The 27881-nt window shown below is 36.9% G+C and overlaps 2 protein-coding genes across 3 annotated transcripts in view; one reads left to right on the plus strand and one right to left on the minus strand.

The window, feature by feature from the left end:
• LOC105247908 (nuclear migration protein nudC) overlaps positions 1-27881 on the minus strand; it is a 73465-nt gene that overhangs the window by 38892 nt on the left and 6692 nt on the right. The gene's annotated exons all lie outside the window — the stretch shown is intronic.
• LOC105247906 overlaps positions 1-27881 on the plus strand; it is a 49914-nt gene that overhangs the window by 16571 nt on the left and 5462 nt on the right. Inside the window, exon 1 of one of the 2 annotated variants that reach the window (XM_011252365.3) lies at positions 16767-16866. The exons of the other annotated variant lie outside the window; for it this stretch is intronic. Coding sequence (XP_011250667.1) covers positions 16801-16866 — 66 coding nt within the window. The 5' untranslated portion in view covers positions 16767-16800. Of the gene's footprint in view, positions 1-16766; positions 16867-27881 lie in introns of those variants that run through there. 2 annotated transcript variants of the gene reach the window in all.

Raw genomic sequence — 27881 nt, forward strand, 5'->3', positions numbered from 1 at the left:
GCGATATGAGCAAAATGATCCCGGCATCACGCGCACATCATCCCGTCGCGGCTTCGTGCGTATATATGCGTGTCATCACGTTTAGCCTTCATGATACGCGGATCATGTAGCATAGCGCGCGATTCTGCATTAAAATCCGGCGGTGCGTTCCGGACATAAACGTGCGGAATATGAATAGTACGAGAGAGGAGTACGTGATGATGAAAAGCGAGGTATTATTGTGTGTCATCGCTTTCACAAATTCTTAGACGCGAATGCAAGAAATGTTTATGCCACGTAACGAGCTAATAAACTGATGCATGTTTACATAAGCGAGTAGTTATCAAGCCCTTTTTACATGCGAATTATTGCGAAGACCGCAATGAAATGAAACGACATTATGTAAATATTATGTTCGTGAATAAAATCACGTGCCAGACGTTATAATATTGACAAACAACAAATTTGCGGTAAGAAGAAAGAGAAAATTGCTTTCGGAGAAAGTAGGCGACACTTTTCATATTTGTTCAAATAAATGTGTGCGTAATGTCAAGTCACAAGAATAATAAGAAATAAATCAGTATTTCTGTTCGTGCAATATAAATTACAATTATATTATTAAATTGCAATTATATTATATAAATTTATTAAACATCGGGAAGTTTATTTAAAAGTAGCGAAAAAAGAGAAAAAATAAATGAAAAATCACATATAATAGACAATACACCTTATTACATATTCTCTTATTACATGTCCGTATTACGTGGGTGTTTTCACGGTCAGAAAAGATCGTAAGAAAGAGTGTATTACGAATTCAATATTACATCCACATGTTAAAGAGATAAAAAAAATTCTGTACTGGATATGGAAGTCAGGGTGCGTTGATCGAGAAACAGCGTAAATAATTTCATCGAAATATCTCGGAAACGATAAAGAATTAATTTTCGATAAATATATAGTTTTCATACAGTTATAAAAAGAATATTACAAGATATATAACTTTTATCTTTTCCAATCAACAGTTTTTTAACAGTTATACAGTTTCTTCTAAAATGCCAAATATATTTATTAAACGGCAATTATAGTAGTAGAAGAATGCTAGGCATGTCTTCCTATTGCTCAAGCTAAAGACCGTTGTAAAATATTAATGCAATAGTTTGTACATGAGGGAAATGTAATAAATCACATAGAAAGACCTATAATTTTATAACACTTTGCATGACGCGTGATAACGATTTCACGAACGTTTCAGTATGCAAATGCCTTTACTTCAAATAAATTCGCATTTATTAAAGAGATTGAAGAATAGAGATATTTTTATCAGATTTAAAATAAAAGACTATCTCACGTATCTCAAACACTTAACACTTTCATTGCTTCCATTTTTGTACACTGCAATAAAATTTTTTTCTCTTGCCTACTTGCAACTAGTTACTTAATGCTTAATCTCAAAAAAACGAGAGAGAAATATATCGCAACCTTGCTACTTATTTTACTTCCTCATATGATACTAGCCACAGATCGGTATAACTTTTTCTCGTAATAAAATCTTGTATGTTTATGCGTCGTTCTGCCAATTTATTTATTTCATGAACATACTTCCTGATATAAAGCTTATACCTATGTATGATATCCTATAAATAATATTTTTGCATATTATATTTATGCTTATAATACTTATCACTGGATATAGCGAGAGATAACTGGTTTGCAATGTGGTTTATTACGTGTAGAATAATATTTTATTCATTATATAACGAACCGTATATCAAATATAGATATCGTTCAATGATATATATGATAAATATAGTGAGTAAATGAGATAAATATATGAAATAATGCGTGCATCATTCTGTCAGGTCACGATCTTGAACTTATAACATGTAGCCCAACAAGTTATGACAGTATTTGATAAATTGATGCGGATTAACGTGTATATAGATAAGGCATGACCTTTTTAAAACGAGACACATTTAAGGAGTGAGGGAGAAAAAAGAGAGAACAAAGTTTCCTTTCACAAATTGTACGCAAGTATTCTTAGTACGGTTCCTGTCGCCGACTCTTTCCGTGATAATGTCGAAAAGATACAAAAGAGATTCGTGACCTGTGTAGGGTCACTGTTTATCTTATAATCGCCTCAGATTGATATTGTCGATAACACCAGATGGTGCGCGAAAAATTCGCATCCGCCTTCCCTGAATAATAAAGTAACAATTATAAGAGCAAGTTCCGGGTTCTGGGGACACAAGCGGTGACTAATCAGATAATGTATATGTATCGCGACGATAAAATACTTCCGCCAAGAGACAAAGCGAGTACCATGAGAGCAGCTGAATGCCGTAATCAGTCGTGTAATTAATGGATATGCAACTGGGAATTCCGCCGGACAAAATCTCAAACTTCCTCGCGTTACACGCAAGATTAATTGATTACTTGCCGCCGCGATTATCCTTTACGTGTATCGGCTCATCAGTAATCCATAATCTATTAAATCTATTATGTTTCTCGATCATTTCATCAGTTTAACGGATCTCCGCCGCAAAGTACACGTGATGAATCACGCTAATCGTCTCGCGACACTGTTGATCTCACCGTTTATGCGCTTTATCTTGTATCGCGGTATTTCGCGCGTAATTGGACTTATGTCGGATAAACGTTCGGCCGCGATCCTTTTGTCTGCCATTTACGGCACGTGATGGTCCTGCGAGCGCGAACGCACATCCCCTTGGCAATATTTTACCCTTCAAGCCCACAGTCACGCAGGAAGCATGAAGAACCTGTTCGCGCGACCTTCCATACGGCGAATCATTACTGGATATCTCACCGGGGATAAAAAGAATCTTAAAGGGATGGTGTGCGCGCGGTAGAAAGAAAAAACGCACGTACACGCGTGCGGTTTATCGTTAAGCGGACAGGTTTGTGCCACGCATATAAATTCTTATGACTATCTCTTTCTCTTTCTCTCGACGGAGGGGAGGGGACCAGGGTGAGACAAAGAAGAAAGAAACCATAAGGAAAGGAGAGAGAAAAATGATGCGATTCCATCGCATGCCGGAGGGACCGCAGACAGTCGCACACATCCGCGTCGCAATTAGAGATTTTTGTGGTCCCGTGGACAGCGGGAGACGGCGAGATAGAGAAGGAAGGAAGCACGAGGCAAGGGACGAAGGAGAAGAATCGAGAAGCCGCGGTGTTCCGAGATCCGTGAATAGGGTTCAGGGTTACACGAATGAACGGGCGAGCAATTTCCTCCGCGCGAACCATGTTCTTATCGCGAATTGTTCCCAAGTTATGTCCACTGAGCAAGATATATACGGACGTAAGAAAACGCGCAAACACATTAATTTAATAACGTCAAGCACATTAAATATATAAATTGGAATTTTCTGAAAGTTGAGAAGCATTGCTTGAAAAGTATATTTCTGATTAAGTATTCTTAAGCATTTAACAACAATTTGAAATAAAAATATTCTAACAAGGACTTTTAGTACCTATACAAGTTTTTTTTATACAATAAATAATATAGTATATAAAAAATATACAATTTATAATATGTAAAAAATATTTAATATATTAAAATACTTTAAGGTTTTTAGGTTTTGCGAAGAATGCGATGAAACTTGATAATTAGTAAATAATTATGCCCCTTTTCACTTATCCTTTGTATCAGCGAGATGGAATAGAATTTAAAATAGCGTCGTCGCAGTTGCATTTAACGGAAAAAGACCATAATCGCGGTGGCCAAAAAAAAAAATAAAAGGAAAAAAATTCTACGATAAAATATTTGATGCGCTCGTTCATCCTACGATAAACAACAATATGTGATGACTCGCGTTTTAGGAGGCAATCTGAACGAAGAATGGCGAGCCGCGAATTTCGTACACGTACTCTTTTAACTGCCGGCTACGTGAAGTTCTTTTCTCGTAGTCTGCGCAGGTCAAAGAACCTACAGAACGGATATCAAAGGAATGTTCTCTGTGGTATGCTCTTTTTGAGGGCAATGCTCTTTGTTATTTTTCTCAATTCAATATAATTGAATTTTTTTCATTGATTTGACTCTTGTGTTCAATGTTTTCTAACTAGCATGTCATATCCATAGTTCTTTTATAATGATTGCATTAAGAATACAAATCTTGATTGCTTTATGAAGCACATAACAGTCTCTCAATGATGTGGCAAATTTTAAATAAGAATTACCTCATGACTATCAGAGGAAGAAATATGCGAGTAAAATCGGATAAAATATTAAATTTGGTAGTATAAAAAAATTCGGATGTGTATTCACACAATATAACATCAACGTGAATGTTTAATATCGATCTATGAGCGGCTAAACTTTTATTTAAATGCATGCAGACTGGTTCGACGCGACGTGGAATTCCGAAGATAAATTTCTTACAATTCTGTTGGCGCCACGGATAATCTTTAATATCACAAAAAGTAGGATCAGAATGCTATTGAAATATTGTAGAAATTTATGCGCGATATGCATCACATATATAATCGTGAAATAATTTATGAAAATCAAAAGACAATGATACATTTGTCCAGATTGTACTGGAGACACGTATAATTTATATTTAGCATAAAGTTGAAATATGATCGAGCAAAAGTACGATATAAAGTAAATAAGAGAATTATATTAACTCAATACTCTAATTAATGTAAGTGAAACTGTGCAGTAAAAATGAAGTAATAATATTTCTCCTACACATATTACAAAATTCATGAGACATGAATTACCTTTCAATTCACAAGCGTTTTCAGCTAGTTCATTTATAGTGTTATTTCACCAAGTTTCATAACGAAATTTTGCAACGCTCATTAAAGACATTTCGCGAAAACGAGTCACGACGAGTTAATCAGAAGATCCGAAGGACTAATTCGTTTCGCAGGAGACACTCGATCAGCTGAAATTTCGCATTCATGTACCAATGCCGTTATTCGAATAATTCGCCTTCGCAAGACGAGTAACCGGCAGGATACCGACGTGTAGGCGTCACCTATGACGATATTTCGCGGCGGCATAACATTGATATGACGTGCGCGGAATTCGTAACACGTCACGAATTCGCAGGCGAACGAGGCGACATCGAAACGGACGAGGATCGATTGCATCGCCGGGCTTCCTTTCTCTCGATCTTTGGCACAATGTTGCCGTAAGACGTAATCGCCTACGCGATTATTTCGCATATTCTCGTCTCCGTTTCGAAGTCCGGGGGCCCGATGCCAGCATGCATTTCGAACGGGTCGCCGGTTGCGTTTCTGCAGTCTCGTGCCGAAGTTTTGGAAGATGAAACTTTGCGGACTTGGTGGTCGCAGCAGGTGTTGCGCGGAGCACGGAGGGTCCAGACGAGTTGCAAACAGATTGTGAAATCGCGGACGATCGGCCAATTGGAGATCGCGCGCCTCGTTCCATTTTGCTACTAGTGTTACGTTATGAGAATTGTATGCCGCGAGTTTTTTTTTTTCCTTTTTTTTATTCCTCGCGTTAAAAGCTATCGTAATAAAATCGCGTCGATTCGCCAAGTAAATACGTGCTCTCTCTTCGAGAGGTATATACCATGGAATATCGATACTTATACCTATACTCATGCGTACATTGTAAAAACTGAATATTCACGTGGGAGGTTTTTATGAAACGAGTAATGTTATGCGAGGAATCCAACAGGTGGAACAATGTTACCGAGTGTCAAAGTGATTTACACGCATCGATACGACGCGGTTTCTTAATTTTCGATATGCAATAGCCATGAAATTATAGAACATGACGTATAGTAAAATGACGAATGAAAATTCACATCAGATTACATTAACATGTAATCTTTGTAGCGCAAATATTGTATTTCGTATAATATATAAATTATTCAAGATGCAAAATACGTGTGCATGATTTTTCATAATTATTTAAAATCTCATATTGAAACCAAATCTATCTTCAAGCTCGTTTAATATAAATATTAATTAATTAATATCAATATTTAAAATCAATATTTAATATCAATATTTAAAATTAATATTAATATTAATATTTAAAATTATCAATATTTAAAATTCATATTAATATTTTTATTAAAATATAAAGAAATCAAAACGAAAGGCGTATATTTTTTAATTACCGTGTTAAACATAATTTTTGAGAATTACAAATAACTGTTATAAATGTATTTAGAAAAATAGCTAGAAATGGCAATCGATGAAGAGGGAAAATGACAACGGATCGCGTGAACACTCGGTAATAGGTCGTGTGAACGAAGTCAACACAAACGCAAATTCCTCCTGTGTAATCATATACGGAAGAAAAGCCAGCGTCTGACTGCACGTTTATGTATTGCAATTTGTAATTTTTTTCCGTGATAACACTGTAATCATATAAGCTGACATAATGGTTCGAAATAGTTGGCAAGCGTTATCGAGTGGATAGTTTCCGACATTATATTCATCACGATTTAGAATATAACAAAATCATATTATACAACCTGCCAATTATATAATCCTAGACACAAAAATATACTAATTATTTTTAAATATATATTGGATAAGAATACTATTTTATTAAATAAGCATTTCATTTTAAAATATTTTATTTTAAATTATTTTATTAAATAATTTAATTTAAATTATTATTTTATTAATTTAAATTATTTTATTAAATAAGCATTTCATTTTAAAATATAATAATTTTCGATACGTGTTATAAAAATTTTTTAAAATCTTCACGATTACATGATAAATTAACAAAATTCCCAAATTTATACTGAACGTTTATTGAAAAAATACGCGAGATCTATCACGCGAGATTTTATTTCCCACATATCTTTTCCTGTGCGTGGAATTATATTTTAAATTTGAAGTCACAACACATTGCCTTTTTAGGAACAGGATTTTAAAAAAACATATACGTATTATATTCCGACTACTCGCTACATAACCCAACCGTGAACTTGAAAATAGCTATCTTTTAGTGCAGGCATTCCTGCATACTTAGTGGCCATTGGAAATCCCCAAAATTCCCGTGGATGAAACATCTCCATCTCGTTGCTAGCAGGATCCAGCGTTAACGGTACCGAATGTGTTCCATAAATTTATAATCAGAAACCATTAAGAAATAATCTGTTTAGCTAGAATAAATGTACCTTTGTTACGATAAACCTTGATCATAGATCACTGACTTGACAGCAGCGTTAAGTACTTAGAAAATTAATAATACAGAAATATAATGTAGAAAGAGAATTTCATCTATAAAAGTAGACTTATAACGGAGATACATTTATGGAATTCTTTGATAACTATGGCTTGTTAGGAACTGAGATAACTTTGGAATAACAGTACATCGATTAAAAATGTGTATTTTGCTTCATACGAATCTTAATGTCCCACCTGACGTATGAAAGAATCTACTGCAAAAAATGGAATCTCCTCAATTATCTGCCGCGATCTTTTAGTCGGCAGTCTTCGCACCTGCGTGTTTTATAGAGCAACTGTCGCGTCAACACTTCAAGGTCCAGCCGCTTTTCCCTAGCGTTGATTCATCGTTGAAGGATCTACGGTTTCGTTGGTTCTGCCGATATATGCACGCGGCTTTCTTTACAAGAAATGATGCCAGTCATTGTGGATCGGATGCAATCTTAAGTACAATCGTCGTAAACGTCCGAGAAACGTTCGAGAAGACTTACGAGTGATCGTTTTTGAGTTCGAAACGCGCTTTCTCCAGCGACATTATCACCTACTCGGGGACACGCACGCCTGGACGAACTCGTTAATCATTGGCTCGCGAAGGTTCAAGGAAACTTGAAGAGTTACGTTTACGTCTAGTATAGTCATCCGCGAGACGATGCATCAAGCAAGCACGCCCCGCAAGACTTAATTGCATCGTGTTTTGACGGCGGCCGTTACTCACGAATCGCTACGCCCGGCATAATTATAATTTGCTACCCAAGGTCACGCGCTGAGTTACTGCCGGGACAATCGTAATTTATAAAGACAGCACTGTCGAACTTATAAGATATAGAATATGGGTCGTATCTTGGGCGTTACCGCGATGCGCGAGGTTCCGTGCTTTTAATCATATACTCATATATTTATCGTAATCGACTGCAAAAACCAGTTTTACAACTATGACAAATTATATTTCGATACAAATGGCTTGAAAATAAAATGACAGAGAACAATCGTATTTTATAAACAAGATCAAATATATGTATTAGAGGTATTAAAAATATAAACATATTTCTAGATTTGCAAAATATTAATTCCTGATTTTGATACCGTAATGATATTGAAATTGGAAATACATTCCTGTGGTAAAGTGTTTGATATATGTATATTTAAAAAATGCACAAAGCTTAGTAATCTCAGGTTAAAAATGAAAAATGCATTACATATAAGGAAATGTTCCATCAAAAGTATGTAATATCTTTCATTTATAATTTATTTGATGAATATTCTGTAGATCTCGTCATATTATCAAGAAACATATCTCGAAAGGTTTATTTCTTAGCTATTTCATCATTTTGCCTATCAACACGAATATCTTATGATTGAAGCAATCTTGTATTTTTCGCGGTTTGCATTCCATTTTTGTTTGCATTCCTTAAGCGAGTCTCAGACCTTCCTCCTCGCATAATGAACATCGATATCGTTGATCGCTAAAGCCAGTAATTGTCAGAGTCTGCGAGTCATTGCACAATAACTTCCTCGGAAGCACGTGAAGAATTAACGTTGAGTCACGTGCACGCATATATGAAGGCGCGCCTTCTTCCGATGGTCACTTTCTTTTCGACTTACCTAAGCCATACAAATCGTCGCTTTACGACACGTCGAAGATAGCGGAGATTTTCTCGCTGTAGCTTACATAATTCTATGTCCTTCCTTTCCGATTTAACGAACGACAACCGTCAAGATATGCGCGAGAAACCGTTTAACACGCGAAAAGGTTCGCGGGATGTAAATGAGATACAAGCAAGACTAATTGTGTTAAATCGTAATAAAGGAAAAAAAATCTTATATAATATAGTATAATATAATGTGTAAATTATAATGTAATATTACATAATGCTGGGAGATGCTGCGACATACTTAGAATTTTACTTACAAGTGACGTAACGAACATCTGAACAGACGTCGGATCTTACAATTAGCGGTAGACTTGCGAATGAGATTCCGAGAAAGAGGGAATCTTACAGGATATTTAAATATAATTTTCCAATGTTATCTTCAGATTAAATGATGACGATGGCAAGTATTCATATGTGCAACGGAGATATTTATTTCTAGCCACATGTGTAAAAATACTTCGGGGTCTGAGAGTCATAAATTTGAACGCGATATCGATCGTAATTTTGAAACTATTGAATTAAGAAATACCGACGGAAAAGCGTGAAAAAATCGTTATCATTAAGAAAATTGTGACTCGGATATGGATTGCATGTATTATATGATGTATTTAAGTGGATCAAATTACAATAATTCGAAATGATTTTCGAGATAATATAAATTCACATATCAAGCTGAAAAATTAGAAATCGCAAATGATTACTAGTTATATTATGATGCACATGCTATTGCAAAAAATAAAATATATCGATATCGAATAGCCGAGATTAATTAATACACGAAACGAATATGGTGGCCGGAGGGTAAAAACTATAAATTGTCTGTGGCAAATTATCGTAAAGTATTATTGCGAGTGCGAAATCGCCATACTTTTCTCTATTGCACATAAATAATCGCGAATGTTTCCTGCTCTTTCGTGTGTTACACATACGACATCAATCAGCCATATGGCTCAAGTGTGTATTTTTTTCTTATCGAAATCTACAATTAATCTAACGTAAAATCAATCAAAAGTATCGCTATATTGTAATATAATTATAGCACAAGACTTTAGTGAAAAACACCTTCACAGTTTAATTAAGTTACACTACATTTCTCTATTCTTTTTTATTTCTTCATCTTTGCTAATGTTTCTCATTTCTCAACGCTATACTGGTAATATTCTTTATGTATTCTAAAATATCTCTTCTCGCATCTAAAGTACCTCGCATACTACATATAGCTGAATAAAATACATAAATCAACGGTAGAATTTCAATTCCGCGAGCACAGCAAGACGTTTGCATACGCGGATACCAATTATCATCGTGCTCTGTTAATTGGACGTTACGTATATTTACTTTCGGGGGGAAAGTCTCTTCTCTTCAGAAACCTTTTCTGCGGTAACTTTCGCAATACCTTTGTTTACTGCCTTTCAAGTAGTCGAACTAAGAGTCCTTAAAGCGTCATATGCATAATATTTTTGTTTAATTATAATCATTCATATGTGTTTAGAGACAAATTAATATTAAAAAAAAAATCATTCTTAAAATATATTGGCAGCAGAAATAGTAATAAATTTCAATGCGTACGTCGAGTTCACGAGCACGGATATACGATTCTGGGCCGATGAGATAAACGAATCGGGAACAATAACGTAATACACGCGAGAGCGAGGGAGCCCGTGTCCGGGTTCGTAGAGAACCCCGCTTCTTTCACACGGAACCATTCACGAATACCTCCGCGAGGTTGATGAAGGGTTCTACCATTATCCTGTCTGTAAGAACGTATTCCACTTACTCGGACTTCGACGGCGCCGTGAAATTTCACGCAAGGAGTAATTTTATTTTGGAATCGTGGACACGCGCGGATTTAATCGCGCATGTTTGACCTTCGCATAATTCAAATAAATACGCACGAATTTATTCCGGAATTAATCATCTTACGGTATAGCTTCGAGACGGCTCTCATTTTTGTGCAGATTATCGTAGATATATTCTTCGTGCTGACGGATATATTCCACGTGCGGCGTCATGCTAATCAGGAAACTGAGTCGGGATTCTTGAACGATATATGACATAAGAACAATTTATGTGCAACACGTAACGAAATATTAAAAGCCTGTTTAAATGGAATAATACGCATGATGACGTGATGCTAACGACATTGTATGAGAATGTCTCATGCAATATATTATGCGTTTATAAAATTTTATAATTTTAATTTTTAATTTTATAATTTTAATTTTTAATTTTATAATTTTAATTTTTAATTTTATAATTATAATTTTTAATTTTATAATTTTAATTTTTAATTTTATAATTTTATGACTATATTTATAATATTACTTTACTTCTATTGTTATAATAATTTAAAATGCGATAGATTAATATGCAAGGTGTAATTATTCTCCCAAGTTCTCTTAATCCTTTACACCGTAATTTATTCCCCTTTAAAGGTTACTGCAATTCTCTTCTTTTCTTCTCTTTGGTGGTTCGCGCTAGATAACCGAAGGCACCGCTTAAATGTCGCGAAGATTTCACACTTTATGAACGATTCAAGCGGCGTTAGCTCGAACCCGCCCAGGATCATTTCGTCATCCACTGTCTTCGACACGATAGCGTAGGGAAAGTTCGGCATCGCGCGTAATGTTGCCGTGAATTCTTGCGCAGCGTACAACGTACGTAATGTATACACATGTTGTCTAGTCCGCGTCGGCAAAAATATAATTAAGGACGACAATTAGCGGTTATGGTAGCTTAGCAATTGTTAGCAGTCAAGTTAAAAATATGTGACGCACGATTGCGATCTACAGTACCTGGACATTACCTGGACTGCGTTTCTTCGAGTCGTTACACCGTGTCGACTTCGTATTAGCAGAACGTTTTATAATCACTGACAGTGCTTATGAAGCTGTTTACTCGCATACGTAATCGCATACACTGCGTAATCGTGCAGTTACTATCAATACTGTATTTTGCGGTTACGAGAACAATGTATCTGTACGTGATCGATGGTGCGAATAAATATTTGACAATCATTTGAATATTCCATACGTTACCATGGGAACTTTGCGGCGCTCGCATCGATCAAATAGAATCTACAAATAAATTTACATTTATCATCGTGAAATTTACCGAACCATGCAAACAAATGCGGACAAATGTTAGTGTATGGGATTAAGCAAGTCGCAGGTATAGCAAGTTATTGGTTAAGAGTAAGAGGAAATAAAAATCATAAAAGATACTTAATAAAAGACACCAAGTTTTCTCGCGCCGACTTCGCGGGTACTTCGCATTCACTCTCGAGAACCTTTGGCGAGCTCCCATCTCGGGAAAGACGTATCTCGCAAGTGACGCAGACACATCCATCGTGACATCGTAAAAGAGACATACACGCGTACGTGCTTCAAGCATCATAGCAATCAACAATCGACCTGCATAGACTCTTGGGCAAGCCAGGAAGAGAAATAATGTACGCGGCAAAGAGAGAGACGTGTAATTAATTTCTCGAAGGTTTGCAACGACGTGAAGTGGGCGGTCGAAATACATCAAGATAGAATGAAAACGGCGTACAGGTAGCGCGACGTGGAAGAGCAAGGTAGCCAATCCCTTTCGACCTTGCACGCAATCGAAAAAGATCGATGTATCATTAAACGCACGTGCTTTTTCGCATTCCTCCCGGCGGTGGTGCGCGCGACGTGGATCAGGAAGCTGTCGAAAGTGCGACCTTGCACCGAAACCAACCGGATAGATTCGCGAGACAAAGAGTAGAAGACTCCGAGTAGAGCAGAGTGCTTCGAGTCCAGAAAAAATCTCGGAGGCGTGTGTCGACTTTCGAAAAAAATGAAATATTAACTCTTCCGTGTACAAATCCCGTCGCAAAAAATGTGAGGGTACTTCATCCTTTTATAAGAAATTTTTATTACATACATATTAAAGATAATCAACGTTTTTTTTTTTCAACTAAAGGTATAATTATGGTAATACATAATTGCGAAATATAGTGGCATTGCCTACGTTGCAACTCGGAGAATAAAATATCGAGAAGCTTGATCGAGGCAAATTTCATTAGTTCCAGCTTGTAAAATACTTTCTACCGAGAAAAAATCGCACGATGGAAGATCAAGAGGAGTCGTTCGGCACGCAATCTGTCGTGATCGATACGAGCGCGAGAGTGTAGATGCGTTTTTCGCGCGCGTTAATTCGCACAGTCACATTTAGATTTCAATCGAGTCGCACAATTGTCGTTAATGGAAACCAAATTGCACACGAGGATGTATGTACTCGGTTTTTTTCCCGACGAGTCAATGACGATCTCATGATTCGCCGGCGACGATTAATGCCCGCTTGCAAAATACGGCTAATAACTTTAATCGGCTCGCGGGTATCTTTGTCGTTGACACGGCGGTATGATACTTTGTCTTCTAGTATATACTTAAGAAAATAAGTAGCAAGCAGACACTCAACATACACAACCATAGGGTTGACTAATTGTACAGCAGTCAGGATTGTAAATATGTAGAATGTCCCTGTTTCGCTGCACTTCCTTTCATGTATGAAGGTTTTGGACAATTAAATTATTTTTTTTTAATATAAAAATACCTCGAAACATTAATAATTGTTAAACTTTCTCTCTAACAAATGATTAGAGAAATTCTGAATTTTTCATGTAATAATGATTTAAAGTTATCGGATAGGTAAATAATCGTTTCGTCAGAGTTATCTGAAAAAAGGATTTTGCCATCTATAAATATTTATAAATCGACTCGCAAGAAAATTTTTCTTAATTAATATTTTATCGATAAATCCGCTCTTAATCTCGCGACCACAGTCCGTTGATTCGCATCCGTTGTTGCCTAATATTGAGAGAATATCCGCAGCGCCGTTTCTCTTTATTGCAAAAAGAGAAAAAATCCAAAATTAATTGACGACGTAAGGAAGTCGGACTCCTAACAAATGATCAAAATCGACCTTATACGGGAGAAAAGCCACGTGTTACGATCTGTTTGAATAGAGAATTTCGCGAGACGTCCGTGATGCCGACCTGCGAAAGATCGGGCTGTAAAAGTCACGTAACTTTTCGCCTTGGGGCCGAGCGAGCGACCGGAGGTCAGCCGAGAAGGGGCGGTGCACTTGACTCTCGACGATCGAGATCATTGCGTGAGATCATGACCTCGTAGATGTCTCTCGCGAGCCGAACAACGCGGGAAAGAAAAAGTAGGAAGGGGTAGGAAGGAAGTAGTTCCGGGCGCGGAAAGTCCTTGAAATAGAGCGCTCCTGAGCGGAATATTCAATTTGATCGGAGAACTGAACATAGTGATTAGGCCTAATTTGCGGGACATGTATCAAAGCGCACCTTGTCCTCGCTGATCGGCGAGCGATGGATCGCGTGAGTCAGTCGATTCGATCGAGGATAGAATACATCAGGAAATTTCTTAGAACCGATCAAAGCGTGACGATTTTACTCGCGGATCTGCTGGACGTCGATGATGCTACCTTTGATCGGTGAAATTCAAGGTTACGAAATGAGTCGCTGGTACCTGGGGCGATAAATATTGCATAAGGACCCACTGTTTCGTCGCGATTACGTTAAGTTTCGAGTGAAGCGATAGTTCGGCAGTCACGTTAGCCACCGTTACATATAATACCCGCATAATTTACAGCTGTGGCTTCTGCACCTGGTCGCCTCGATTTCTCAAACATCATTGATATCGCCGAGATTTTTCATAATAAATATATTTTTCATAATAAATATATTTCACGGGATGATTTTTGTCACCTCGCGACTTGGATTTTCCGAAAATAAATTTTGCCGGAGAAGATTACGTTATGATTGTCGCAGAATTTATGTGATAATAATTCCACGCCAACGTCGAATATTCGCGCCGAATGTTACACAATATTCAATAATATTTGATCAACGGTAGTCGCTTCGTGGTTTTTCATTTTATGAATTCGATCGAGCAAAAAGCGCGCAGATTCGCATGCTTCGACGCGTCTTTGACGTTGCATAAAATCGAGCGCATGATTGTTTCCGATTGTGCGGAAATGCTTTCACATTATATACACGAGCGCCTTTTTCAAGCACTCATGTATGCGACAAAGAGAAAATTAAATCAATGACTAGCTTACGATTTCGTGGCTTTTTTTGATTTACACTTACTTACACAGAAAAAAGTTTATGACAGGAAAGATACGAAATTTCTCTTTGATATTTTGTTGTTCATGTCGAAAATTGCGAGTACATTCATACACGCAGTCCGACGACAAATGATACGCGAATCGATCATAAAACGAGACAGATTCAGACGACAAAAATAAGGCAAACCAGAATAAGGTAAAACATACAATAAAACAAACCCGCTTCCGGTCATGCTTACGACCACACACACCCGAAGGACGGTCTGAGTTGCAAAATATAAAACTATAGATATATTTCATCTCAGAAATAAAAAAGCAGATTTTTTCATTTTTTATTACGTACTAAAGTACAAGATACTTCGTGGTAGCAAGTGTGAATGTTTAATTCGACAATAATGCAAAATCATTTAATATTAATTTTTCTCATCGACGATTTTATTACATCTTTTCTTGAAAATTGATCGCGTAAAAATCAATTGACATTTCCTTATTATACTTTAATATGAATAAATGATTGAATTACAGAAACGAGAGATCATTATTTCGCTTCGTCATAATTCGATATTGAATCTGCACAACAGAAAGAACAAACGTTACGGAAGATTGCGGTAGTATTCATATTAAAAACTATCAAAGAACAAAATAAGTATGAGACTAACATATATATTTTTCTGTTTATATCCGACACAAGTAAGACGTATGTAAGACGTAAAAGTCTCTGGGGTGTGTTGCGGTTAGACGCGGAATTCGAGAGATAAGAGTAAACCCACACTTCCTCGGTTCCGTTACGCGACCAGGAGATAACGCGTTCGCTCTTCGCGTTTCCTGTATCCGCGACATAGAGAAACAAGACCGATCGATCGACATCCCACGTTAACCGGACTCAGGGCGCGGACAAGTCGCCTTCTCTCGGTTCCTCCTTCGTTCTCGCGTCTCGGAGCACCCGAGTATAGCCCCTCGCGAGGAAAAGGCGCGACCGCCTGGATTCCGGCGCCGCGTGTGTTCGTGCGTATACCACGTATGTCCGGAGAGGAAGAAAAAAAGATCGATTCTCTCGACCGTGGTGGAGCTGCTCGTGTGCAGAATCGACGTGCCGAGCGAACGAGGGAGCGAGCACGAGCGCGCTCGCACGCTCGCGAGAGTGGGAGATACGAAGGTATAAAACCGATCTGGTAGACTGGTACCAGCCAGTCCAAAGGCCAGATGCGGCGACGGCTCTAGTCGCACGTGTGCGAGAGAGACGATCACGGTGCTCGGCGTGCGGTACTCCTGAAAAATTAACAGGCGCGTAGGCGCACGCAAGGTGCGAAGCGCGCTTATTTTACACTCATGCGACACTGACCAGCGCATTGCCGGTCGTCCCTCGGTGGTGAGTCCGTGCAGGATTTTCGCGAAAGGCTCGAGAGCGAGTTCGTGCGTCGCGTATGTCCCAGGAGAGATTAAGTTGAGACGACGAGGCACTGTCCCGATCCGAAGGGAAAGAAAGGACGGTGAGCTCCGGCTCGACTCTATCTGTCTTGGAGGACACGATATATCCTAAGATACGCGCTTAGCGCGTCGACCTTTCCCTCTTAAAGAAGAATTTCGAATTAGACACGCCGATAGTCGCGCACGGAGCATCCGCGTGAGAAACAGCCCGATCGCGATTAGTTTCTCGAGGGTGATCGACAGTGAGTTTCTTGTGGAATTCGTGAATTAATACACGGAAAGGTCACCAGCCGCCGCGACAAGGAGTGGTGATCTCGTAAGAACCAGGTATCTCCCGGATAATATCCCTTGAAGATTCAAGAGGCATCGATTTTCAACGACAATCTAGAAGAGAGAGCTGTCGGAACGATTTCGCGAAGGATCGACGCCACGTAGCATGTCGGCAATTCGTATCAACGTGGAGGAGGCTTCCAACAACGGCCGCGAGGATTTCGTTAGAAACGTAAGTTCGTTACGCGGTCAGTCTCGAATAATCGACGATGTAACGTCTTACCTCGCCGGCGATTTACAAGATGTCGATGGGAGGGTGTAAGGGAGAAGGCTGTTGAAGGCGGAAATCACGCATATCCCCCCTTCCCTCTCCCCGTTATTTCGTCAGTGGCTTTCTATTTTATCGTTCCTTCCGCTATACAGACGGCTGCTGCGCATCCACGTTTCGATCTCCCTCCATCGGAGATTCAACCTCGCGGAACCCGGAGGCACTTTCACGGTTGCGCGACGAATATCTCCTGGTTTGGCGGGAAACGCGTCGCGGCACAAAGGGAACCGCGAGCACTAACTGAGAATCACGCCGAGATCCGGTGAAACGATCAGAACGAACTAACAAGCTAATGAGTCGAGCTCGCTTACTCGGTGAATAGCTTGAATCTCGAAAGCGAAAACTTTTATTTATTCATTAATTATGCATGTGTCTATCGATATTTTTCTTTTCATCGTAGAATAATCATTGAACGTAGTAAAGTCGATCTCCTCTATTCATTACGAACAACTTCCGCCTGGTAAAAATACGACAAGTGTCGTGCTCCTGTCAACGTTAGATCTCTTTTAAGTCACACACTGTCCGTCCGGATGATTTATAACGCGTGAGTTCAGAGAGCTCGAGATGTATCTTTTATTATTCAAAATTATGGCCGTGCCTCAATCAAGAGAATAACAAGTTCAACACACGAGCCTTAACAGGCGCGATGCGGTCTTAATATAATCGAGGTATTCTGGTAAAAGGCATCGAATGCATTAGGTTCATGGGCAAGGTGTATATATTACTATATACCGTTCACCGCGAATATTTAATAAGCTTGACGCCCATTCCGGTTTTATGTAATATAAAAACAGTGTTCCCTATAATTTCGCTGTCAGCTGGAAAACGAGAAGAACAATATAATTCCCATATGCATATATGTATATACAGTTCACACTTGAAGTAACTATGGAAAATAATGTGGTAAATAAAAAAATCTCGAATAAAGCTCGCGAGCTACGCTGATTTTCCACATTAACCGTGTAATAATTACTACGCGTGAGAACAGTTCCCTGAGACAGAAAACTTTATCTGCGTTTAAAGGAAGATGCAAGCTAACAATAGCGCGTCACGGATAATTACACAATTTCTCTGATACGGAAGTTTATTTCAACGTCTCTTTAAGAGGGGAAAAAATTCAGGATTATTATAAAATCTTTCTAAAGCGTTAAAAGTCGCGATATTTTCGGGACACCCTATATACACTTGACTATTCCGGTTCTGCCAAGCTGCTTAGCCGCATAGTGATATCATTTTCGCGAGCTGTAGATATCTTTCGGTTTCATTTCACGTTCGACAGACTACGATACGCGGTGTTCCGTAACTAAAAACGGTAATCAGGCGGTTCGACTTGTTCCTTCGTTTAGGTTCACGACGCCAAGTTTGTGCTTAATACGTGGCTGCTAATTACAATAACGTCGCGTACTTAATGACGAGACTTTTACCGAAGTCTGTGCAATAGCAGCCAAAAAAAAACACGAACCGTTGATTTATTTATGGTAAAAGATTCAGTTTCACTTATATGTCACCGGATAAACTTTCGCTCGAAGCGAACGAGATAGATCGACCTCATCGCGTATGCGTATCATAAAAATGCAAAACGACGGACATTTTCCAAAAAATTTTAATTTCGATGAACAAAAAATAAATAAAAAAAATAAATAAAAAAATAAATAAAAAATTCTCTTCTTTATTTCTCTCTCTCTCTCTCTCTCTCTTCTGCAACGCGAATCGAGTGTTTTCCTTCCTTTCGATTACTGATTTAATTTCGAGCTTCGTTTACAGTTTACGAGCGCTCGTGCGTTAGCCTCATAACAGGTTCGACGTTAAGGTCGAAAGAATGAAGTGCAGTTTGCGGGTGCGGGGCTGTCGCAAGAGAACAATCTACGTACTTCCAGCGTCGCGAGCTGCACGAGAGATCTCAACAAGGCGGTGAACAGCCATCTGCGAGCCATTAATCTTCTTATGCGCAAGTTCCATAATTCTCGTCATTTTAATGTTTACGACTTCACTTGTGCGATTACGCGCGTGCGAATGAAGTATGCGCGAGATGTAACACCGCAAAAGTCCGCTATAATATCACGGACCTTGTTTCGTCTGACGCAAATTTCTATCCATAAGAAGTCCGTAATTTACGATCGGAGAAAATTTCAATGTCTTACGAAAATTGTATAACGTGCCCTTTATGCCGCTTTAAAGTTTCAATTAGACTTTATCACAATTGATTTCTCGGATGCCGTACCGTAGAAATAAAAGTTTGACATGTCAACATTATCTGATCTGACTGTTCATAAATTTTCCGGAATAAAATTCCCCGGACACTTTGTGTGTTCGATGCTTTTTTTTTTTTAAATCTCAATTTATGCCTCTCAACTGATCATCTCGTCCCACATTTAACTTCTGCCATACAACGAAGATCGAGAATTAATCGTAGAGTCCGATGATTTATGACTTCGCCCGTTTTCTGCATCGTATCGTGCATACGTGATTTGCGCAAGCATCACGCTAAATATTTTTAAATTGCAAAACCGCTAATGAATAAACAAAATGTCTTAGAATAACAGTTAGATAACGATCTTAACACGTCTTGACAAGCGCACCTACACCTATCTCATAAAATTAATCGATCGAAAAAGATAAATCGCCTGTTGAATTAAAAGATCGTGATATCAAGCATTACATGATAACGTAACGATTTCCTAAAAACCTGTTGGCACGAGTGCCTCTTACTTTAAGATAAGGAAAGCTAATTGTTTGTCTGCGATGAAATGCACAATTTATATGCGTATAAAAATATTTAAAATTCCTCGTTCAACTTTATTATGCGCACCCCAGACCTTTGAGAGATATGTCGGGTGGAATGCATGCATAAAACGAGTGTCATTTGCCGAACGACTAGTCATGCAAGGTGTAATCTCGCTCCTCTTTGCCTCACGGCACACCTCAAAGAAGGTGCCAAAGTGGCTGCGAAGTACTGGAAGTTAAACGTTAAGTCTGATACTTAACGTCATTGTGAGAGGAAAAAAGAACGAGTAGACCCATGACGAAAAATAGCTGTCGTGACGTGTCGTTTGTATCAAATGAATGGGAATACAATGGTTTTTCTCGCTCGAATGCACGAACGGTACGAATTAGCCGTGTATGCAAAATTAGTAACATACAAACCGATCATTTTAGCATGCAAACTGCAACGACGTGTCAGAAATGATCGCTTCCCTTGGCATTTTAACATGTTAAAAGCAATTTCGCGCACGTACGTTAAACAAAAAACAACCACGAGCACTTTTATAAATAATAAAATAAAATAATTAAATTGTGCTACTGCACAAAAATTATTTATTGCCAAAATTGAATCACTGAATAATTAATTCAATCAAGTGGAAATGATAAAAATAAAAATGCTTTCTATAAAAAATCTAATATATCCGTAATATTTTACAGTACATGAATGAATTTGATATATATCACAGTAAGAGATTTTTTAGATTCATGAATTTCTCCAGGAAAGACATAGATCACAAGCCAAGTAGTCTTGTGGAGAATGTGATCGATATGATGATTCGAGAATTTCACTTTCCACACAATCGTGTCTAACGCGCGATGACTCGTCTCGCAGTCGGATCCCGTTCATGCATCTTGCAACAGAATTATTCGATTGATTGCCAACTGAGCAAATCATATAACTTTAATATCCGTCTATGAAAATAAAAGGGAAAACAAATTCTATTTACTAAACTCTCTCGAAATTCGATTTTGCTATTAATGCATTCTCTTCTGTTGATCGAATTATCTGCGTTCAACGATGTATAACTGCGTATTGCGTTTATTCTACGTGACAACAAAAAATTGCTACGCGACAGATTACAAATGAGATTTATGTAAGCCTTGGATGCAATCCAATCTGAAACGTTAATTCATTGAAGAACAAAATTTTTCAGTGAAACGAATAATTTTTTATCTGTATGCAACGAAAAACTGATAGCTAAACAGGTTACTTTATTTATTTTTTATTTATTCTTCACAGAAAATGTGAGAAGACCCAAGAAGCCTATTTGTTATAATTATGAGAATTTAGAATTTAAAATATCTCATCAAAGGTGGAGAAATAAATTGTTAATATCATACGAAAACCTGTTTTGAGCAGAAAGATCTTAATAAAAATTTATAATCATTATTACATGAAAAAAATTTACATCACAAATAAAAATAAAAATTGTCGAAGCATAGACTATAAAAATAATCTATTTTAAATGACGATATTATTTTTCCTCCTTCATTAGACGCGGATTAAATTTTAAAATTATAATAAGACACTGTTTCTTAACCGGATTTACGTGCTCGATTGCTAATTGTAATTTCTCTGATTATTATTTTAAATGGCTTCTTTTTTTGGCTTACATGATAAAAATGCAAGTAATATGCAAACATATACACAAAAAGTCACTTTTCAATGTGCTTGAAGTCTCACGTATTCGATATAATTCTGATAATGTAAATATATATATATATATATATATATATATATATATTCACTAAAATCATAAAGGCTCTTGACTCAATATTTATAACCATATACACATACACACATGTATATATACCACAGTTAAATATTACTTACATAATAACTTATATAATGTGAATTAATTTGTATCTCAGATTTTAAAAGCTTTTATTTATAACTTGCAATCCGTTCAAGTTGCATACCAACTGTCACTCGATACGATTTCGATAGTCGGTAGAATACGTCGAGACAACACGTGTTCAATGGAAGGAGTCAAAAACGATGACTAAGTGATGTGATTACATCAAAAAGCTAAGCGTTACAACGCGTTTATACTGCATTTATATAACCGCAGAGCTGTTAAATACCTTAAGAAAACATTTTGTCAGGTTGCGTGACCAGAAAGATGTACACCGAACTTTCTTCCGTACGGTTGTATCTCTTTGGAATATTCCGAGACTCGAGCAATCACATCTCGAAAATCTCAATAAATAGGAAAAAGCGAAACTGCCAGGAGAGAAGCGTTCGATTACGTTAAGCGCAGCTATATTTTATAACATTTGCCTTGTAATTAACATCTTCGCCGAGATCTTTGATTTAAACACGAATTAAATGGGATCGTACGTTTCGACATCAAACAGTCTTCTTCTGAGTTACTTTTCGAAATGTTCTTTAGTTTGATAAACAAGCGATTACTAATGCTAATTTAAATTATAACGAGTGAACGATTACAAGAGAACGATATCCTTGCACACGTCATATGCATAAGGACTCCGATGGATTATGACACGATCGATCGATTTCGAGACCGATTGACGGCCGAATTCGGCAATGTCAGTTATTAGACTCGTACCGACGAGGAGAAATGAGGGGTAAGAGGAAAATGCGGAGTTGGCTTTAGCGTTCTTTGGCATGCAAATGGAACGCAACCGTCGATGATTTCGCAATTTGCGGAGCGCCGTCCTGTCGAGTTCTCTTTATTTACATCGTAAATGCTAATCGATCTGATGCCGGTCAGAAAACTCACGACGACCTAGAAGGTTCAAACCGATGATTAGTCGAGGACAGGTTCGGAATCCATATACTTGTGACATTTAACAGTCATAAGTCACGAAACGACGTTAATTAATTTAAAGTGCTTTATTCGAGTATTTTATTCCCCGATCTTTTGTTCGTTGCTTGTTGAGATTGCAATTTTAATAGACAGCCTCGCGTTGGAAAATTATACATAAAACAAATATACAGTACTGGCCAAAAATATATCACCTTCATGTTTTTTGAGTAAGTTAATTCAAAGTGTATATATTTAACCAATTTTTCTTAAATTGCTGTTTTCATTATTGAATGGAAAGTTTATTGTTCAGTAATTTACATATCACTTATTAAAATATATTTGAATACATAGAAATATATGCACTTTGAATTAAGTTATCCTCAAAATACATAAAGGTGATATTTTTGATCAGTATGATTGTATACATTTTTACATCAACATTTTCTATCCAACTCTGATTGTGTGTTAAATTTGATATGCAAGAAAGAAAAAGATAATCATCACAGATATTGAATTTATTTTCGATGGCAATTCTCGTATGCTTATATAAAATTGCTCGTTAAAACTGTTTATATTTAAATTTTTGGATGTAATAACGTCATCCTAGCAGCTGCCATAGAACGATCTGAACTCTCGACCAATCAACACTCGCCTAAAAGATTACATATATTCGAATATTTGATCGGAGCCATTATTGATTACTCAGATAAACGACGAAATTTCACGATTGCCCTTGGGCTAAGAAAGAAAGTGGTCGAAAGCGTAAGAAGGCGAAGGTGGGCGGCGTTGAGTACCACTCGCACATACATACATCTGTGTCATCTGTCAAACTTCTGTGGTTAGATTACGGAAAAAGAAAGTCGAGATTTGTGAACGTCACGGCCGCACGAAAGTTATTTGTATTGCGTTCGGTTGCGTGAAAAGAAAGAAATAGTAATTGATTAGCTATTCTCTTTCTCGATCGCATCAAGGACGGATGGATATCGAAAAATTGCAAAATTCGTGAAATTATCTGAGGACACTCGTAAAGGTGTCGAGGATATTGTGAATTATGAGCATCAGAAAACTTACGGTGCGAAATTAACTTCTATCGCGTGCTAAACCACTATTTACGTTTGACAAATCGCTACGGGCCACGCCGAAGGCCTAAGTGCAGACTAACGAAGATAAACGACCAGCTGTTCGCAATGTCAGCGCGAGCAAAAAAAAATCAGATGGATATTTAATCTACGCTAAACGGCAAACGCTAGGCTTAATTAAATTATAAGTATCTACGAAAGAGATGTATACGTATATATATGTGACTACTGAAATATCTACAAAAAACAAATTAGGAACATGAATTTCGAATACCTACTCGTAATAATGAAGACATAACATATTATGCGCATCATTCAACATAGCTACAAAATTTTAAAAAAATTTCTTATTGTGGAAATACAAAATTAATTTATTAATTCATACAATTGATCTTCCAAAATGCCTAATTTACACTGATTCAATTAATCCTTTATATATAATGTAATATTATATATAATGCAATATTAATGATACAATGTATTTTGTTGTTGAATCATCGTATAGGAAGTCATGTAATTCTTATATCGTCTCCGCGTCGTCACAGTAGTAAAATTACCGCGATGGACGTCCGCTTTGAGAAAATGAATTATGACAGGAAGAACAGAACAGTGAAAACTCTCGAGTCCATATGGTTTGCGCGCGGTCAGCGCGCGAATACGCTTCAGGAAATGATTTTCTTCCTACTCATCAAACGCTTGTCGAACGTTAACTTGGAGCATTACGTGTCGTGCGAGGACTTTCATTTGTTCACAACAATTTTATGTTAAGTATTTACCACCTCTCTCGAGTCTTTCGAAAAAATTAGCCACGTGTTTTCTCAGGTTTAAATTCATCTCATACGAGAATGTATTCAGTATACACATATATTTCTTTTTACTAATTTTATAAACATTTGAGGAAATAATTACAGAATTGCGTTCGACTTGTCAATAAATCAGTCTGCAATCTTAACAATCATATTCTGAATTGATATTAACTGTCGCGTGATTAAAGAATCAGAGACGTTCATAATAATAAGCGAATAATTAGCAATAAGGACTCAGCACATACTTCTCATTTAGAGTCATCACTCAACCTTTATTCGTTGCATATCCTGGCGTGCCGTGACGGCCTTTTTTTTCTCGCAAATCGATCTGGTATCTACTAATTGGCAATCAGGGCGACCTCGAGGTCGACTATCCGAGATATGAAACGCGGAAAAAGGAAGACGATAAGGACAGGTAGACAAAATCGATTTACATCACACTTTTCTTTGGCGAGGTGTCCTCGAGAATGAGATTGCGCGATCTTACTAGCAGTATAAAACAATTAATAAATTACCGAGGGCGGTACAGTACAGAATAAGATATTCAAAACTAAAAACGTAATGCGTGAAATTATATATTTCACATGCGCTAATAAAGAGATAAAAACATAATATATTGTATATCTCAATTAATTTTAAGCAGTTAATTTTTAAAATTCATGCTGAATTTTCAAAGCACGCGAGAAATTTTGTATGTATATTAATAATTTCTAATGAATCTTTCTCTCCCGCCCTCCCTTAGTTTTTTCCTTAGTTATGAATATACTATCACTATTAAATGACACAATTACAAACGAAAGAAACATCACTACAAATAATTTTAATCAAAAGATGTATACGTTAGCAATTTTTTTTATTCTGAACTTAAATGACGGTCCATTTTTCAAAATGTTCAATTTTATTTAGCTTCGATTATGAACGAAATTATCGTTAATACAAATCATCATAAAAGAAATATTATCATTTTATTATCTGTATTAAAAACTTAATTTATTGAAAATACGATAAATTCATATAAGTTTGTTTTCAAATTTATCGCTTTCTCTTATCGTTTTTCAGTCAACATATATGTCTATATTTCATTGTATTAAATACTCGCTGATAGAAAAAAAATCCTCGCTAGTAAAAAAAGAAAAAAAAAGAGGAAAATGAAAGTTAATAAATTCTTAACTACTCACAATCATATCTCGAGAGAAATTTTCAACTCAATTTATCTCGCGTTCTCAACGTTTCTTAGACGCGAAATAGTGCACGATGCGTGCGAGATAATTGCTTCCCTTGTAACCGCAGATCCGTTTCATAATCGTGCATATAACGCGTCCGTACGTCTTCACTAGTCGCGAAGACGTGCTATAAAGCCGAGTCGAACATTCAAGGACTCGAAACGCGTGTGATAGTTTCTCAATCGATGCATAGCAAATTATAGAAATTTGCAAATTTGTTTACCTTAGCAACGATCGTAAATCGCGATTCTCGTGATGGTAGTAATGTTGCAAAATATATGATAATATGCTTTGCAAAGCTTATATATAGTTGCCGTAATACATGACACTATCACAAGTGTCTGTTGAATTTCTTGAATTCCAAAAATCGAGAATAAGATTTCTTTAACGAGTTTTCCATAATTTATGTTTTATTGTTTTTAAAAAAATAATCAAATTTCAATTAATAAAGATACATATCTTAATCTCAACAAGATTACTTAGATAATTCTGAAAGAATGAAATAAGGAATAAAAATATTAAGGTCAAGCGGATTTAATTGAATTCGCATTAAGCAGACCTAGACCTAATGATATCTTGATTATTAATTGACGGCAATCTAACAAAGGCATTAGCTCAACAGACAGATAAGAGCATAGAGAGAGAATCGCGATAAAATATAGTATCTTACTCACTATTAAATATATCCTTGAGTAATGTTTGAAAGAAAGGTGGTAACTGCAAAGAACGAAACTGACCACTGATAATCTTTCACTCATACTTGACAAGGTACGCCAGCATTATGCGATAGAGTATGTGTTAATTTGTAAATTTACAATTTTAATTTTTCTTGCCCGCAGACGAAAAAATGTTTAAATGTTAAATTTCCTAATTCTGAAAAGGTAATTTATTCATATGCTTGAAAAATTATATGTTTGAAATAGTGCATGATCTTTCGTATATTTATATTATTCTAAATAATTACGTACATTTTGAAATTCTAATTATTTATTCAAAGAATTGCTTTTCAAATCAACGGCGATCAAACTAGGAGTTTCATAGCTCATTAGCTATTTAAATTAGAAGTAAATTTAACTTCAATTTTTAATCATAGATTATACGTATCTCTATACAAGTTTGCTTGAATTGCACAAATATTAAAATTTGTATAAATATTCGTATACTATAGAAATAAAAATATTGTCGATAAAATCAAGAATCTACCATGAATAAAGTTTTTATTGAATATCAATATTGTATGTATTATAATTGAAAGAGACTTAATTTGCTGTGTCTCAATCCTGTTGTAAAAGAAATTTATCGATCTTTCATAATATATCTTTCCCTTTTAAAAACGTACTTCATGATTTATTTCTCGTTTCGTATTGGAAAGCACAATCGATTTTACGAGGCTTGCCATGTTCGCGAACATAAAACAGGAGCGCAGAGCCATGTGATAGAAGCAAAAATATATTTACGCGCCGCTAATTATGCCAGTAAAACCTGTAATCTCATAATAATCAAATTATTTTATACTTACGTATCGATAGCTTCCATCTATCAACGAGTCAATCAAATCAAAAGCGCGCTTTGATGTAATAAAGGCTTGCAATAGGTTGTTGTTTTTACGAATCTGATCAGATTGATTCGAGGTTGATAGATCGAAGCTATCGATACATAAGTGTAAAATAATCCATCTCCAAATGCACAAGGTTGCACGGCGGAGTCTGTTATCGCTACCTTGTAACATATATCTTTTTACGCTCATTAGCGCTCACGTATCCGGCGAGGTGACACGCTGCTTATGAGCGAAATAGACTACCGGGAACTATCGATAACGAGAAAATATGCCCTTAGGTGCAGATTGACGTAAATGCGTCTTCAATATCGAACATTTCGCCAGTAATCGCGCAACATACGGTTGCTTAATGAATCAAACTTTTGCCCTGCGGTGATGAATTCCATCTATACATTGCCGGCTTTTCACAGGCCCTTATATAATACAGGAAGAAAATACGGCATAATTCCGAAGTCGTAAACCGATTGATGTCGTTTATGGTATCGAAGAAACGATGCACTTGGCGAAACGTCAATGGATTATTCATAGATCCATAAACAATGGATAGAAAAAGCGTGACGTTCATTACAGACACTATCGTTTCACGATCGCAGAATGCGATGGCATCTTCGTTAATGGCGAATACACGGTGCCTTTTAATGAGGACGTTTACATTAGAAGTGGACAATAATGATGATTACGACGGTACCATATGCGGCATCGATGTTAACCACACATTA

Source organism: Camponotus floridanus, unplaced genomic scaffold (genome assembly GCF_003227725.1).
Source record: "Camponotus floridanus strain SB8 unplaced genomic scaffold, Cflo_v7.5 scaffold30, whole genome shotgun sequence".
NCBI lineage: Eukaryota > Metazoa > Arthropoda > Insecta > Hymenoptera > Formicidae > Camponotus > Camponotus floridanus.